Source organism: Galeopterus variegatus, unplaced genomic scaffold, assembly GCF_000696425.1.
Source record: "Galeopterus variegatus unplaced genomic scaffold, G_variegatus-3.0.2 Scaffold5027, whole genome shotgun sequence".
Classification (NCBI taxonomy): Eukaryota; Metazoa; Chordata; class Mammalia; order Dermoptera; family Cynocephalidae; genus Galeopterus; species Galeopterus variegatus.
In genome coordinates, this window is record NW_007731138.1 from 91512 (window position 1) to 110241 (window position 18730).

General features: G+C 38.9%; 1 protein-coding gene across 1 annotated transcript in view; it reads right to left on the reverse strand.

Annotated features, from left to right (window-relative positions):
* IMPG1 (interphotoreceptor matrix proteoglycan 1) overlaps positions 1–18730 on the reverse strand; it is a 112312-nt gene that overhangs the window by 73680 nt on the left and 19902 nt on the right. The window contains 5 exon segments of the mRNA XM_008588773.1: positions 4340–4489; positions 7796–7899; positions 11346–11410; positions 15359–15387; positions 15655–15821. Of these exon segments, the coding sequence (XP_008586995.1) occupies positions 4340–4489; positions 7796–7899; positions 11346–11410; positions 15359–15387; positions 15655–15821 (515 nt within the window).

Below are 18730 nucleotides of genomic sequence, written 5' to 3' on the forward strand. Positions count from 1 at the left end.
CTAGTGACACTAAGCTGATCCCATCCCTCCCCACATACAACATGCACTTCTATTTCTCCAGGCTCCAGAGAAGTATTTCTCTTAGCCCAAGACACAGTTTCTCCCACCCTCTGCTCACTGACTGCTCCTCCCCGCACACCCATTTTCAAAGCCGGCTTGAACATCTTCTCTAGTGAAAAACATTTGTGGAGCCCCAAGTCAGGATCAATTCTTTCTTCTCTCTACTACTCTAGAACTTAATACAGTACACCCCATAAAAGCCTGTGAGGTGCATGTCAGTCTCCCTCACTGAGAGTTTGCTCCTTGACCTCAGGAACCATGTCAGGTTTATTCATCTTTATTTCCCTCTCTCCCAGTATCTAGCAGATCGTCATTCACATAGTAGGGACTCAGCAAATTTTGTTTAATTGAGTTGAGTGCATCACCATGTTCTCTAAACTCATCAACATGCCACTGTGTTGTCACTGTATCTCAAATTACTACCGACTCCGCATTATCCACATGAAGGACTAGAGCAGCCATGCACAGACAATCCCCAAATCACTTATACTGGGCTTTGGAGTGCGTGGTGGACTTTCTTTCCCTCCAGCAGACTGATTTACCTTCCAATTATATTTCCTTGTGCCAAAATTAAAAGTAGTTTTCATTCCCTAACGTGTAACTGCAGTGATGAAGGTGGTTCAGTTTTCGGGTGATAAGGAGATACCCGTATAGGCCTGGGTTTAGATATCTGCTGCTTTCTGTAAGACCTTGAATTTTTTGCTCAATCTCTCTGAATCCTGATCTCCATAGCCAAAATGGGATAACAATACTTGCACCATAAAGATGCTATAAGGAATAACTAGCAAGTAACAGGTGCCTGGCATACAGCTGGGCAGAGAGTTGACAATATTGTATCATTTATTTGCTTCTCTCTACCTGTCTTACTGGATTACTAGTTCCGGGACGGCTGGATTTCTTCTTATTCCCCCAATGACCACACAGCATGGAGCCTGGTAAGGGTAGGGTGAGCCTTCTTTCAGTCATTTTTGAAAGACTCAGTGGGTAGAAGGACAAGATGAGAGTCCCTATAGAGGTCAGGGGCAGGGAGCCTGGGTGGTAAGTGTCTGTGCCTACACCTCCACCCCATCACAGGCTTCACAGAGGAGAAATGAGAGGTTAGGTTCTGCAGAGCTGGTCTTCATTATGAGGCAGGCAGGAAAGGGCTGTGTACGTGCTTCAGGTGTGCTCTGGCCTCCTGTGACACACAGCTTTGAGGCAACAGGGAATTTATCCTGCCATTCCAGTAACAGCACCAGGGACTGAAATGTTTAAGTGTGAGCTGCAGTTTCTGAAGCAGGAGATTCAGACCCTGATCATCCCTCTTTCTTGTCCAGGTTACCAGAGATGCTGCTGCACATATGAAAACAGTCAACTGAGCACAGAACCGCCTCTGCAGAAGCCTATAGCTGCAGCATCGGCAGCCAAGAGCACCACTGGGGACAGCCTTTCGTCCTCCCCTCCAGAGACACTCCACGGCAGTGGCTCGGGTGGAAGGGATTTACTGTTAGTGTCCATGCCCTCTTTGTGAACCTGCCCACGATTGATTAAGAACCAGCTTTGCTTAGGAGTGTGTAGAAGGCGTCTAGGGAGGAGATGACAAAAGCCCTCGGCTAATTCTGCTAAATAATCTTCTGGGGGACCTTCCAATCATGGAGCACTAAACACTAAATTGCTAATTAAGTGCCCAGTTAACCTTATTAATAATACTAAATGCACAGAGGCCTCCCTGATTGTGCTGGAGTATATGTTAACGGGGCTATAAAAAGGCAGCAGTTCTCATGAATGTTTGCACAGGAGAAAGCATTCAGACAACAACTAAGTGAATCCTTCTGACATTCATATTAAATTGCTCATTAGGTTTATTGTGGAAATTAAATTACTGCAAAGCACTGTCCATTAACTCCTGATTAGTCCCGAATGGCTGCGCTAATGCAGGTGCTAGGCTGTGGTGGGGCTGATTGGCTCTGTGATGGCAGGCTGTGAGGTGAGCACCCCCTGCTCAGGAGCCTGGAAAGGGAGCAGATGCTGTGAGCAGAGGGGCTGCATTGTAGAGAAGTCAGTGACCGTGCCAGTGGAACCAGCAGCACTGAGGTGATGCGTCTCTGCAACAAGATTGGGCAAGGCAAACTCTGCTTTGGCTAGTAAGTTTTTCAGAGGCTAGAACAGGCATGCCCATTTGATGATGGTACAGTAGTCCTTTCCCCATAAATACTTGTTTGAGAAAAATAGGAAGCCTAGCACAGTGGTTAAGAGCAAGGCTGCCTGGGTTGGAATATTGGCTTTGCCGGATAATAAGTGTGTCATCGTTGGCATATTAATCTCCTTGTGCTTCAGTTTCCTCATTTATAAAATAGAAAAATAATATTACTTATTTATAGAGTTGTGTAAAAAATTACGTAATAAAGCATTACAAACAGTGCTAGCTATTATTTCTATATACAGCAGTTTAGACTTGGAAAAAGACTTCGAGGTCACCTTTATTTTCTAAGTGAGGAAACTAAGGCCAGGGAAAGTAAGTGTTCCCCAAATTCTCACAGTTAATTCTTGGCAGAAACAGTACTAGAACTTGGATTTTTAAAAATCCCAATGTATTTACATTATTCTATATCAGGTTGTTTTATGTGCTTAGAAAATTAACCATAGATCAGTGAAGAGTCTATGGTCAATTATCCGACTTTGAAGATACTCTGATTATGCTAAGGATTTGCTGAGAAGAATGTTTCAGAGAACAGATGGAAAAGTTAAACTATTCTTTAATTCATTCTATCTAATAATCCATGTCTAAGTACTTCTCTGGTTCATAAACACCCCCTGCTAATTCTTCCTCTTTGAAGTTTGTAGAAATGATTCTTTACATTTTATTGACTGAATGCTGGTGTGGGGAGAGGTTGGAGGTTAAAAATGTTTCACTTATTCATCTCCTCTCTGGGTGAGAGGAGGTAAGTATTGAACTGTCCATGTATGAGAAGTGGGGGCCTGTTTGCTCCCTGGACATGCTGAGTAAGATTCATGAGCACTCAGGCTGTCCATAAATGTAGTTCATGGTTATGTAATCTCATGGATGCTTCTATTTTCAGCTGCATTTATATAAACAATTACCGAGTAGTTAACTACATGCCAAGCTCTGTATTAGGAAGTTGGGCTTCAGAGATGAAAAAAGAAACAGTTCCTACTCTCAAGTGGAAACTCTTAGTCTGGTGTTGGCGAGAGTGGCAAGTAAGGAGAGAGGAATAGAGACAGCAAAGGTCATAGACATGTAAACAATCTCAAGACAGGGTGATAAGTGTACTGACAGCAATGGGCACCAGGGATTAGCAAGCCCAGCAGAGAGCCACTGAACCCAGAATGGGTAAAGTGAACTTTCCATGGCAAGTTACCTAAAATGACACCTGAGAAAGGGCATTCTAGACAGAGGAGGCAGCACATGTAAAGCCTAAAAGTGAGGACAATTTGGAAATAGTTTGTATTTCTGGAAACTGGAGTGCAAAGAAGGGAGATGATAAGGAACTGGTGTAAAATGAGGCTGGAAAGGAAGGCAGGGGGTCTTATCATGGCAGATAGATGCCATGCTTGACATAGGAGCTGGATTTGTCCTGCAGGGAATTGAAGAGCATTTAAATTTAATGAGGGGTCAGACAGATATGCTGAAGGTCTGAGATGGAAGAGACATCTTGGGAATGTAACTCAATTTAGTAATTGATGACATGGACAATATAATTGCCTTCCACTTACCACACATAAAAAATGTCATGTCTTTAAAATGCATTGAACTGCAAAATGGGAATATTTTGCGAAGATAAAGTATTATGAATTAAAAATACATATTTCAACCCAGCATTTTGTCTACTTGCCGCCTCTGTGCTCAGTTCATTTTTTAAATTTTAACCCATTTTATTGAGGCATGATTCACATATAAAAACCTCTACATATTTAATGTATACATTTTGATGAATTTAGGGATAAGTATACACCCATGAAACCATCACCATCATGGTCATTTAGATAAATAGAATATCTACACAGTGGCTTTCAGTTAAATGAGATTTAAAAACCTACTAATATTTGAAGAAAATCTAAATGTAAATTAAATAATCTTTAAGAATGAAAAATCTGGAATGAAAAACTTTTCTGGAGATCCATATGTCTTAACATTTTGGAATCCATTGCAGTTTTGTTTTCTTTTCAATGGTTAAAAGTGAATGCTGGGTCACAAGAAGTTGGAAATTATTAGCCAAAAGTGTTTAGGTCCTGTTGCCTCCCAGATTGGGATGCAGTTGTGTGGGCTGAGTCTACTTACCTGAAGTTGAGACTTTCCTGCTAGCTCCTGGTAATATGGGGACTGGGAGTCCGTGAGCTCTGCCTTGAACCTCTGGTTTGCCAGAGAGATGCTGAGATCCACCTTCTGCTCCAGTGGGTGCTCAGACACAGTCAATTCTGTTTGTCTTTCCTGAGTTAAAAAAAAAAAAAAAGGATTTCTATTAGTATAAACCACAAACAAATGATTATATAACATAGTATATGAGTATATTGATATTATCTTAAGAAGGAAATTATGAAGGCTCAAGTGCTTTTAGAATAAAAGACCTATTAACTAGAAGTTATACTCTGAATTTCAATGAGAGACAAAGAGCCAAAGCTCCAGTGAATTAACTATTTAGAGTCCCTGAGAACACTCATTTTATGACTGTGGGATCTTTGCATACATACACATAGACACACATCCACACTCACCTGAAGACATATATATTCACATATATATTGCTGGTGCATTACTAAGATTGTACCACCTTGCTGTGTGACTTTATAAAGACTCTTTATTGAGGACTGGATTAGACAAAATAACTTATGGAGGCTGAGATATTATAATTCTTTTTAGAGAACAGTCTAGACTTTTAATGAGAACATTTGTGCTTAAACTTCACACTGAAACTAGTTAGAAAGTATTATCAAGCCAAGAGAGGGCTGAAAATTTCTCTCAGAAGGAATGGCATATTTGGGCCACCTTTGGGAGCATGTGGCGAAGAATAGAGGCATTGTTCAGGGGATCTGGATTTGGCGTTGGCCACAGAGGGCCAGTTAGTCTGGGAACAAGCAGGGACCTTCATTGCTCTGAATTCACATGGGCTCCTGAATTCACATGGCACAGAGCAAGCCTGGAGCTGGGTTTCAAATTTGGGTTTTGACAGACTTTCAGCCTTGGGTACCTAGATAATACAGAGATCTGTACAGCTTTCTGAAAAAAGTAAAAAATATGTCTGTGGAAACTGAATGTCTTTCATTACGTATGTAGTCTCTTATAGTGAAATTAGAGTTAAAGCTGAAAGAAGAGAAAAACCGGTGGACATTGCCATGAAGGGCCGAACTCAGCTGGATGGTAGCAGATGTATTTCCTCCTTATTCCTTGTCACCAACTCCCCTCTTCCGTGGGCATGGACAACAGCGCCATCTCCAACTCTAGTAGGGCACGTGGGGGACGTGGATTCCCACTTAACAGACTACTGATGTTTGTTTAGGACACTTTCATCCACTCATTCATTCAAAAAAATACACATTGAGCATCTTCATGGGTGAAACACAGTGCTAGCACCTATGGGAAAGAAAGGTACCGCATAGGGGATTATTCTCTAGAAGCTCACCATTTCACTAGGCAGACTTGAAGTTCACACGAAACATTGAAATAAATTCCTTAAATGTGTTAGTGAGAGGTGTCCTAATTTACCCTCAGCCACTGGATTCGTTTTTTATGTTTCTCACCCAGCACCTTTAGAAATGCCCTATTACCTATGGGTTAAAACCCAAACTCTTTTTGCTGACGTTCAAGGCTCTCCACAGTCTGATTCCAACTTGTCTGAACAATTGTAGTCTCACTTCTCTGCCCTGACTACCAGGCTGCTCTGTTCACTGTTGCTCAGACACCACATTGCTTGTGCAAGTTTCCTGAGTGGAGACTCTTCTCACTGCTCCCCAGCCCCCACTTCCAGCAACAACAACCACAACCACAACACCACACACATTCTTACCAATATCCTGTGGTTCATGTAAAATAACATCTCCTCTGACCATGTAGGGTAGAAGATGTCTTTGCCTCCTCTGAACTCTGTAGCATTGATTAACATCTGAACTGCTCATTTGGTACTCATCATAAACTCACCTGGAGTTTCCTTTTTATCTGCAAAACTTGTTGCCCCACATGTAATCCCCTTCAATCCAGCATGATTTTCACACTTCAATGAATCTCCAAAAGCAAAAAACATGAGGCCATTTGTGCACCAATCTCTCAGTGAATACACATGACCAGGGGTGGCATCCCCTGCAAACTGTCCCAATGTATCATTTTGTCCCAGTCTATACACCTGACATATTAAATCATAGCACTGAGACTGTTTTTTTTTTTTTTTTTACTTAAATGTATTGTAAATTCCTTGAAAGCAGGGATTATGTTTTATTTATCTTAGGATCTTCAGTGCATATCCCAGTGCCTGGCAAATCAGCAGATTTTAGTAAAATGTTTGCTGAATAAAAGAATAAGTGATAGATGCAGGTGGTAAAAAGGATCTTAAGAAGAGGATGTAATGACTATGAAATGAAATATTCATGGGATATTTCATCAGAGGGAGATGAGACACAGGTGATGAGAGAAAAGGGAGAAGACGGACTAGTCTTTGAAATTCTATGGGGAATATATATTAAATTAAAGTCAATATTTTTTTCCAACAGTACTTTTCACTATTGATAAAGCAGTATTTTTCAGAAAAACACAATATTTTCATTCTTTGTTCAAGGCAATAGTTCAACCAAACCTGCCATCCTCTGGCCTAAGGGCGGATGGAATGGCCAGCAGGCTCTAATCTCTGATTTCTCATGTAGAGCTGGTGAGACTAACTTTCTGCCTTCACCCTGCAGCTTTGACCTATGCCTTAGAGGGAGGTTGAAAGGAGGGGCAAAGGGATAGAAGAACAGCCTCATGGCCAGGCAGAGATGGCAGGTCTGGCTGCTGTGGCAGTGTAGGAAGAGAAGAGCCAGGTTCTGTGTGCCACTCCCTGTAGCCCTGCCCCCTTCAGAGCCTGCTGCCCACCTGGTGCCGCCACAACTCCACCACTCATTAGTAATGAGGACAGTGTTTCCCTGCTTCGGCACTGAGGGTCTGGACTGAAAGCTTTTTGGGGAGGTTAAAGATTTTCCCCTTTTTTGATAGCTGACAGTAGGTTCTGTAGCAATCCTCTCATCCCACATACATTTTCACTTAGCGTGGTGGCCAGTGCTCCTCTTTGCCTTAGAACACTTTTCATTTTTCCCCAGTTTGACACAGGATTTTGATGCTTTTGCTATCTACTTGGCCTAGTCCTGCTGGACCTGACTGAGATCAAAACCTCTACTCTTGCTGTCAACATGGGATTATACTTCAGTGGAGAAGGAGCCTTGTTGATTGACCGATCGGCTTATTCCAGTGCTTGGTGAGCACATACTATATATAAGGTTCTGGGGGGAAAAGGGCCTCTGGCCGTCAGAGCTTATAATTAAGTTGCTTCTTGTAATTCCTTCCATCTTACTCTAGTTCTCAATCTATTTTTCCCTCCTCAATTCCTAGGAAAAAGTGAGAATAGTGACTAGAACAAAGTCACTGACTCTTAGAATGATAAAAATGCAGCATTAATAATATTAAGTGGCCAGTCCATCCATTCTCTTTTCCCATTTTGGTAAAAGAACAAAAACAGGCCCATAAAGAGCCAGATCAGCTCTGAGAACTTCTTACTGTTGCAGGCATCTTGGTATCGTAGAGGGTATTATTGAGAATTTCGTTGAGGAGTGTGTCATCAGGAGTGAGAGGGAAGGGCCCAAATGAGACATTGGCAACATCTGTGGAAATTAAAAATATTAGACACAAATATGAGACTGGAGGAGTTCAAATTAGAACAAGGTCAAAATTCCATATGCTTTATTAGTCACTCTGGAAGGTACAGATGTTAGGTACATTCTGAATTCATTTTTTTTAAAGATCATATAAATAATTTCTTGAAAAAAAATAGCTCATTTCTTGATCCCTGCTAAATTCTTCACTCTTCCTCTGTAGGACCCAACTTTGGTGCTCTCCTACATGTGTCGTAGTTAAACACTTTTGCCTAATGAAATTTGATTAACTTTTGTTTTTGTGACCATATACGGATACACAGACAAATATTCACCTTGAATTTGTTCTTCTGAAAGTTTTCTTAGGATACTGCTTGTCTTTAAAATTTATATTGCTTTAGCAATCATTGAAGCTTTATGATATTAATTATAAAATCTAAGAAATGAAAGACTATTAAGATGCTATCAATTCCATTTCTTTTAGAACAGACCACCATAAACCATTTCAGATATGTGGCAAATGTTTTGATACATTTAAAGATCTCCATAGAAGGGAAATCTGGGTTCTATTCAAGTAAATAAAAAAGCATCATTGTAATACAAATGCATTTTTATTTTATAATAAATTATTATTTTAAAAATGTTTGGGAAAAAATAATGTTGTGGTTAATTGGTTTATAGTTAACCAGAAATTTCTTTGTCTTTTAATCTTAATTAGGCAAAAACATAAAATGTATTAGTTTATTTTTGTGCCTTAGGAAACAGAATACACTGAAAAATGGTTTTCTCTTTCCTTGCTGCCTGAAGTGTACGTGGTGCCTGGGAATCAGCAGTCACAAGTGGTCACTTGTCACTCTGAGGTTCTGTGAAGTAATCGTATTGGGTATGAAATTGTGGTTCCTAGTGGAGGTGTGTGTGGCTGGGTATCAGAATCATCTGGGGAAGGTGATTTTTTGGTTAATAAAATACACTCCCTGTGGCATATCAGAATCTCAAAGGATGTGGTTCCTGGCATCTTCCACTTAGCCCTAGTTGGAAAATCTTGCTGTAAGCAATCGGGATGAGTGTGTCCTGCACCCTAGACTTCATCAGATTATTTCCAATTAAGTGTCTTCGAGCTTTATCATTCTATGAATAATCAGTTAATACCACATTTTTTTTTGTTACAATAAAAAAGTTGCTAGCTAGCACAATAGAAGAAAAATTTTTGTTGTTGTCATTTGGGTATTCTTCCATTTTATCGCCATGAAGAAATTATCCAGACTATTAAATCTAAGAACAATTTTTAGGTAGACTGGGTTTATCTTCTAGCGTATTGAACCCCCTTTGGGGATTTCTCCTTCCTTCACACCTAAGGCACTGACTAAAGTTTCCCTATCAAGAACTAATCTGAGGAAATTTTATTGTAACTGAAAAATTTAATTATTTTATTTTAACCGAAAATATTCAGTGACGAAAAATGTCTGACACCACTTAATGTCCTTCTCTCCCAGGGAGTGTTGCAGTTACATTTTAAGGATTCAAGGTTCAGGTTAAAATAGGGGAAATTTAATTTTCAAATTACAAACATATATGCAAATTCCACTACATCTGCAAAAATTATTAATAACGATGATGGAGGGACAGGGGTGAAGAGGGAGGGCTGGGAGAAAAAATAGTTTTCTTTTGAGTAAAGTCTTCAAAGCAGCCCTAAATTCACACTGTGAGGAAGATTTTCCATTCCTTTTCCGCATCAGGGCATCACTGATGCTAAGTCTCCAAGAAGCATGATGAGAACTGCTTTCATTGCAGTTAGAATCTGGCAGTTCTTTTTATAGCTGCAATTTGGAAATAATCTTAACTGCAGAAGTCTCTGTGCATGGACCTCAACCTTGGGTGTTCAGAGGCACTGGAGAAATAATTTTAAAACATTCATTGCTGGAACTCAAACATATGATGGTGATATAGTATAATATACCATTTGTCTATCAGTCTCTCAAAGGTTTTACAAAGAAAAAAATAAAAAATAGTTTATAAGAAACAATTAGAGAGATTTAGAGATATGAATTTGGGAGTTGTCACCATATATTTTTTAAAGAAGTAATTAGTTTTACCTTACTCTTTAATTTAGCTTACTAAATTTAATTTTATTACAGAAGTCCCTATCAGCTAAAATATACAAATTTCAACTTTTAAATATAGAAGTACGAATTTCAATCCTCTCATTAATTTTGGTTATTTTCCAATATTAGAAATGAAGTTAGTATGAAGTATCTTTTTATATAATTTTCTCCTATAAATAATACTTTTTGGAATAAGACGATATTAGGTGTCAAAGGCCAAATTTTAGCTATTTATAAGGCGAATTAAAAACTATTCAGCTGTTCCTTTTATTGCTCGAGAATGTGTTTTACCTTTCTTATAATTTAAATTGAATTAGGCTTGTTTCATTATTAGCTATAAGATACTAAAATACGGTCACAGAAGCTTTTTCTGAATGTCAGTAAATAAAGAAATAAAAAATCTCTATTTTCTCAATTTCTAGATTTTAAGTAATCAAAATTTGATTTCTTAAAACACTATTAATATAACTACAATTTAAATAAATTGAAGAAAACATTGCTTAGAGGATTAATAGTTTTATTTTTTATATTTACAAGTAATCTTAAATTATATGGGAAAATGATGAGACTGCAATAGAAAAATACATGGAAGAGAAATTTCAAAAATCTAATAAACATAGGAAAATTTATTTTCCCTTTTCTTTTAGAAAACATGAAAAAAACACAGTAATATTTAATATTGGCAAGTGTGCAATGAGAAAGATGTGTTTTTTTGACTAGTGGGTTATTTAAATTGTAACACAATTTCTGGAAAATAAATTTGGCAAAATCTGTTAAAAGCCTTAAACACTCATAGACTTGGATTTAGTCATCTTCTTCGAGAAATCAGTGGTTTGAGAAAGATTTATGTTTAAATACATTTATTAAAGCATTGTTTGTAATGGCACGTAACATTTAACAACAATGGAATGGTTAAGTTGATAAGATTTATGTGGAGGCAACAGAATGTTGGAAGTCATTAAAATGATTATTTTGAAGAAGTTTTAGTGGAACTACAAAATGTTTTTCATACCATGCTAAGTGAAAAAATGATGCAAGCTCTAATTAGTATGATCTCAGTAATACATAAACATAATAGAAGAAAGATGGCAAGAAATATGCAAAAATGTTGATGGTGGTTGCCTCTAAATTGTAGGACAATGGGTGATTTGTTTTTACCTTTATTCTTTTCTATTTTTTCCAAGTTTTATACAATAAATTTAAATTATTTTTTAAGGTGAGAAATACAAGTTACTTTTGAGGAAGCACATTATAAACTTTGTTAACTTCAGTTAAGAATTGCTTTCAAATAATACTCTTTCATGATAATTTGAGTTAAGGTTCAGAAGCAGATGACATAAGATGTAAGCTCACCTGTTGAAAATACAGGGGTTTCACCAGCCTCTCCCAATGGCTCCTCCGTAGATATTTCATCTTTTCTATTAGTGCGATAGAAAACGAAGAACTGGTGAAAAGGAACTTGATGACAATAGCAGACATACATTTAAATTTGCCTATACTGAACAGACCTAAAAATTAGAGTAAAAGCATACTCTGAAATTGAATTTACCTATTTTTTTATTACAGAAGTAATATTCAAATATAATCTCCTTAAACAAAATGTCAAATAACCACTAAAAATGGTTATGTTTGACTCTAGGGTTTTCCTAAGCATCTTGGCTTTGTGTGGTCCTGGGGAGCATTTCTGTAGTAAGCAAAGCTGGTCTTTGGGGCTTGATGTTTTATAGTCCCATTGAGCTTACATCGTGTCCTTGATATCAAATATAATTGATGACATAACCTGTGACTAAAATATTCTTGTTAAAATCTCAGAGCCCCTAGCCTTCAAATCCCAAGTGTCATTAAGCTATCTACTGAAGTAACTCTTGTGGTGGTGGTAATGGAAGAGAGATAGAATTCTCGTTAATGCAAGTGTATTAAGTCCATATTCTGGATATAACCATTGTTTGCAATGGTAACCAGCCAGGGAGTTGGGGGCAGTTTCCTAGGGCCATGAAATGGCAGTGTAGGAGATATTCTAGGGGCAGATCCAATGTCATGGTGGTAGAGCTGTCTGCATATAATGTTCGCCTGTTCTAGAAGGTTTATTTAGAAAGGAGTATTGGTAGTGATATCTTTTGAAACTTACTGAAAGATTCATTATTATAAGCTATTAAGTACCAAAGAATTGTGTCTGTATTAGTACAATATATTAGCAGTTGACCAATATATTTAATCTAATTTTCTGGCTCATGATGATGGAAAGACCAAAGGGAAAGGCTAAATATTCGTTTGTTATAGAGTCATCTAGATTGGTCATAGCCAACAGTACCACCTGCATATTTCTGCCACACCAAATTCTACCAATGTGCTAATAAGTGTAATAATCAATTGGCCTGGCACAGGCTCTAGCCAGTCAGAAGGGAAGTCAGTTTGAAACATGGATGACTATACTGGTACACACAGGCTAAATATAAACAGACTTTATAGTGAAGTTTGAAACCAGCTGTTCTGATTTTTTTTCTGGTATTATACTATGTTTTTAATAAATAGTTTTTATGGAGATCATATCTAAATAGATCCTCATTATATCAAACGTTACAGATTTATAACTTAGATTTTTCTTTTTTCCTTTTTGTCTTTTTTACTGACCGGTAATGGGATCGCAACCCTCGGTGGTGTCGCGCCTGCACCGGGTCCGGCAACGGGATCGCAACCCTTGGTGTTGCGCCCACAACGCGCTCAGCCAGTGAGCGGGAACCGGTCTCTACATGGGATCCAAACCCTCGGCGGGAGTGCCACCGTGCTCCCAAGCGGCGCACTCTCCAGTGCGCCACCAGGCCGGCCCTATAACTTAGATTTTTGTTTTTACTTTGTAGATCTTTGTTTATAGCAATTTCTCCTTCCTTGAAGAGTAGTTATTAAAATGCTGGCTATTGCATTAGTTACAAGCCAATAGCCCACTTTGTGGGGGACTCTGCATCAGATGCTGTTTTCATATCCTTTACTATTAGGTGTGATTCTGCCACTAAACTGACAATCTATGCCATCACTGAAGAGATATAATTTGGGAAGCTGGGCTACTGGGTTATTCCACTGGTTTTTCTTTCAAAGGTCATTTGGAATTGGCAGATGTCAGGTGAGAAATTTTTTTCTTTTGTCTTCTTGGAAAGGTTTGAAGTGAACGAAAACTTTTTTTCCTTTTCTTGTTTTTTTTTCTAACAACTTGGTAACTGTAGCTGATGTAAAACGTTTGTTTTGTGCTCTTTCTTTCTCTCCAGCAATGCTGGCAGGCACAGGAGTGGATAGAATGATTCTATTTCTTTCTTTTTTTGGCTTGAGTTATTGTTTCTTGCAATTTTTAGTTTCTCTGTCAAGACTTGGTACATTCTGTTGAATTTTTTCTTATGGATGAACTTTGCTTTACTTTTCTTTTTGAAAATGGAGGAGTCAGTAAAGTATAATCCTATATGTAAATCAGAGTAGTCAATATTTCTTTGTCTTGTGAGCAAATGTGATATGCTAGTACTGAGATTTTCCTAAATCACATTATTTCTCTGACAATAACTTAAAATTCATAAAAGAGTGGCTCGATAGACATACTATAATTGCTTAACAAAATATATGAGGGCTCTGCTCAGTGAGGAAATATGAAACAGTTCCTGCCCTTCAGGAGTTTACACTCTCACAGGGAAACAGGATTAAGCAAGGAAATATTAAATAAAAACATAAGTGTCAAATAGATTACAAAGTTCAAAGCAGGGAGAGATTGCTGCAGGCTCAAAATAGGCTGTTAAGACATCATGGGGAGGTGGGACTTCCCTGGAGCTTGAAAGAGAGTAGGATTTAGGTAGGTTGAGGGGAGGAGGAGGCAGGTTCTTTCAGGCAAGAGGGAAAGCCCTGGGGTCGAGTCTGGGATGAGGAGGGTGTGGCCTGCGCACAGTGCTGAAGTGGCATGCTGGCAGCTTGGGATCATGGGCAGTGAGAGGCAAAGTTGAAAAGATCAGGGGTAAAAGGTCTTCACAAATTAGTCTGGCCTCTGCTTCAATGAAGGTTGTATCAGGAAACAGGTAACTCACTCACAGTGGGGTAATTTGAGCAAGGTTTAACAGAGAAATTATTTACTAAGCTGTGAGAAGAGTCCAAGAGCAACCATAAGGCAGAGTGCAGTAGCCCAGAGCGAGCAGCAATGAGGTGCTAAAACCACTCTTAGACCAGCAGGGGTGACAGGATACCAGGAACCAGAGACAGAAAAGGCTCTGTGGAAAGAGCTGCCGGACGAGAGGGACAAGAGCTGAGCTGACAATGAATGAAGGTCAGTAGTGCTCAAAAGCACAGCAGGGGAGTGTGTGTGTGAGATAAACTCACTGCCCTAATTCTCTTCTCCCTGCTGATCTCTTCCTCCCCACCGGCGGGCCCTAAGCCGAAGCGGGAGGGCGGGGATTCCGGGAGGCAGCTCTTACTCCTCAGCCTCCTGTGCCCTGAGGCGGGCGGAGACTGTGACCAGCCACGTTCAGACGGCGCGGGGAAGATGCATGAGTCGGGATCGGACATACTAATCTAGCAGCCGTTTTGCAAGTTAAGGAGGATACGGGGTTAGAGGCAGAGGCATGTGCTAGGGAGATCAGATGCAATATTTTTCACAGAATAAACTAGTAAAGTTCTGGATGGACTACGTTGGTGGCAAAGGGAATAGAAACGAAGGAACAAATGTGAAAAGCATTATCAAGTATTGCCAGTATTGGCCAAATTTGTGTGTCTCCTTCTAGTATTATCTTCAGATTTAGATTTCTAAATGTTACAAAATGTATGTAATTTGTGAGTTTAGAGTTTGGCAACGACATCTCTCTTCTTTAATCATTTTATCTAATGCACTTTTCCTTTCCTTTTTTCTTCTCTCTTTTTTGTTTTTGCATTTTGATTTTCTGATCTGATATTCAGTTCTTGTTGAGGATATAACTCAATGCTTCAGTAGTTTAGTTTGAGAAATACTAACACCTTCAGAATACCAAATGAGAGTTCAAAATTCACATTGTTCTCTGGTTATGTTAAATATTTTCCTGATGTAATTATCAGTTTACTAAAAACTCTAAAAATCAAACTATAAGTGAAAATATACATTAGATACACATCATGTTGTGATGAATTTATTTATTTATTTATGTCTGCAAACAATGCAAACATCTATCTCAATCTATAAGGTTTACCCATTTCTTTTTTATGCTTATTTATCTTCAGCACAATATATGCATAAATTGTCTGTCAGAATATCCTACACAGATCTTAGTGGCTGACATAAAATCATAAAGGTACAATAGCTTAGTCTCACTCCATTACATGATCTTTTGAAAATCAAGAGCACGCAGCACTCTATTTTGGGTACTTACCTCTCCAGGAAGCTTCTCTGTTTCATTCTCTGCAAAAAAAGATAAAAAGCAATTTTACCAGGAGATAATGCCAATTGAAAAGCTAAAGTCTATTTTCATTCCCTTCTCCCTTAAACTACACTTCAGTCTGCTTGTACATTATTATTTTGCAAGAATAAAGCTCCTGTTGGCCTTATCCTATACCTCCAAGCATTTCTTCAGCTAATCCTTATGCTGCAGAAATCAATTCAAAAGGGGCAGAGGCCTGGGAACTATTCAGGCACTCTTCCAAATAACTGTACAGTGTTTAGGCTCACCTGCCGAAGAAGATCCAGGTGCTCCTGGGAGCTGCTGAAGTTTTTCCCAATGTCAAAGAGGCAGAAGGTCTCCTGCTGGCAGCTGCTGACCCAGTCTTGGTATTCTCTTGTGTCAGGGATACGATCCAGAAAAATACGATATGCTTCCCACACTGCTTCCTGACACACTGCAATACAGAACCAGTAGGGGTGAAAATGGCCACATCCAAAGAAGACTCCCTTCCCCTAAAGCACAATCTCATAACATGGAAAATTGTTTCATGGCCTATGTTGACACACTAATTTACAGCCTCCAGAAATTAATTCATTTAACAAATATATATTGAGCAACTACTATATGTTATGGAGAAAAAAAGAAGATAGATAGATAGATAGAGAGAGAGAGAGAGAGAGTCAGTGTGTGTGTGTGTGTGTGTGTGTGTAAGACTGTAATTTAAAATAGGGTGGTTGTGGAAGACCTCACTATTTAAGTGAGTTTTGAGCAGTTTGGGAAAAGCAAAAGACTCTAGGCTGGAGAGTGCTAGGAGCACTGAAGGAACAGCGAGGATGTCACTGTGGCCAGAGCAAGGTTGAGAGTAATAGAGGATGAAGACAGAAAGAGGCGGCAAGGGGAACACAGATTGAGTAGGGCCTTGTACGCCAGCAGTCTCCAAACTGGGGTATAGGTACATTGGCTGTCCTTGAAGACTTTCCAAGCGATGAGCAGGCATATGGACATTTAAAGGGAATCAATTTCCAGTTCTCCACTTTCCTGTGCATGCTTTCCTGAAATCGGTCTTCCTGAGGACACACCTCTCCTTTTTCACTTCCCCTTTGGTCACAATCCTTTCCCCATTCATCCACCCCTAATATTGTTGTGGCACAATGTCTCTAGGTTGCCACACAAAGGGACAATTTGAAGTAACAGTTTTGAATTTGAGAAAGGAAGTGAACTTAGTTGAGGAATAACACACATTTTGGCAACTCAGGTCATTTCTGATTCTTTGCTCAACAAATTACAGGAGTCTTAGTGGAATCGATAGATGGTAGATCATTAAAATAATGATGATGGATTGTGATGTGATTGTTTGCATACAATGCCAAAGGAATTTAAAGAATAAGGACATTACTATAGTGAAACTTCGTCTGTTCCCATTTACTTATTTATGTAAACAAGTTTTCTCAGCACTTAAGTGAAACTAAGTAAAAGAATAGGGATAAAATTCATGCTAAATCCTGTCTTGTTTTAGCAATGCACAATATAAATAATAACTAATAGTATATGAACTCATAGAAAGGTAAAACCAAAGTAGCCCCCTTGATCCAGAGGTAGAAGCTGTAGAAGCTTAAGCTACAAACACGTCATTTACACTGGTTCCTTCCAAAGCCCGGTTTCTAATTTTGCATTTCCAATTTTGTACTTATGAACTTAATACCCAAAAGACTTGTATCTCACCCTACATCCATCTGCCAAAAAAACCTTAAAGATTTGTCAAATTTATAATATACGTTTGTTTTAACCAATTATATATTAGAATTATAAACACAACTGAATCCAGAAGAAATTTCTTTTTACAAATAAAGCCTGTAGTCACAGGAGATAAAAAAATGTAATTTCAATTTATACACATATTTTTCTTACTGAGAAGTATTTTAGAGCAATCAATAACAGATTTTCGAGCATAAACATAGAGTGCTTTAAAATAAGACTCTGAAGGGGGAGGTGGAATGGAAATGTGCGAATATGAAGAAAAAGGAGCCATGTGACATTTCTTCTTGTTAAGAGTTTGTTCATGTTAAGAGAATTTGATGGTAAGTACTGAATGGCTATGGTAGATTCCAGTGCATATATAAGAATGATCCGATTCTCGTTTTATTTTAAATATCAATATTTACAACTCACTGAAAGTTACATCCTACCTAATTATTTAAACTTACGATAAAAAACTTTAGATGTCAACTGAAAAGCGTGGAGAGGGGTACATAGCTCAAAAGTTACCATAGGGGTTTTAGTGAGCAAAAAATTGTTAGAAGTCTTCTGTTGTAAGCCATTGTAATGTGTAGTTTTTTACCTCTGGAGGGATGGGAAGCAATTGGAGCCCTTGGGGCAGAGGCTGACATCATCTGACTTTCTACAGAAACACTTCGGCTGCCCTGCTGAGAAAAGGGTTGTGGGGAGGAGCAGGGTGAGACGACCGTCTGGAGACTCTTACTCCCTGAGCTTTATCCTCCTGCTTCCCACTTACTCATTCTGTGTCTAGATTTCTCTTAGCTTTCTGTTTTAAGAGGCAAAGAGAATTCCAGATCAAAAGAAGCTCGGGTCATTTACCAGCAGCAACCTGACCAGAACCTTCCAGGTAATTAATCTTTTAATTAGTAACCTCAGAAGACAGAAGAAGATGCAGTCCCCAACACCTCAAATGTGCCATCTAGTTTCCCACATGTGGGGAAATAACAGGCGACAACACACGTGGGAAGCAATGGAATAGCCTGCCCTAGAGACCTTTTTCTTTGAATGCAACCCACTCCTGCCATGCAAGCATTGTAATGCCTTTCCCAACTCTGGCCATCGTGCAGTCCCCGGACCGTCATCTCTAGTCAAGAGTCTATATATCATGTAAAAGGAAACAACACTTGGTGTTTTTAGATTTGTCCAAACCCTAAGTGTTGTGTGTCTAGTCTGAGCAAACCAGCTGCCCTTAATATCCTCTCGTTTACACACTCCACACTTTCTTTGGGGATGTTATTTTGTCCTTCCATCTTTCCCCAAGGTACCTGCTCACTTGGTTCAAAACCCATTTAAGTGCCAGAGATACAACACATAAAATAAACTAGCACTGCCTGTGAGGGCTTGGTGTTGGTCGCTTTCGTGGACGCTATCTGTGTGTGAGACATCTGGGAAGATGTAATGTGATAATCCCTTCTGTTGATCAGTTAGGCACAACCTTGAGCATGTTGCTTTTGCTCTCAGATTAAGTCTTCCTTTTATTTCAGTCCAAGTTAAGGCTTGAATTAATTTTGTGCCCAGTTGAGCCCTAACTCTAATTTGCACGCATCATAAGAGATGTAGATAGATGTACATAGAAGTTCATTTTCC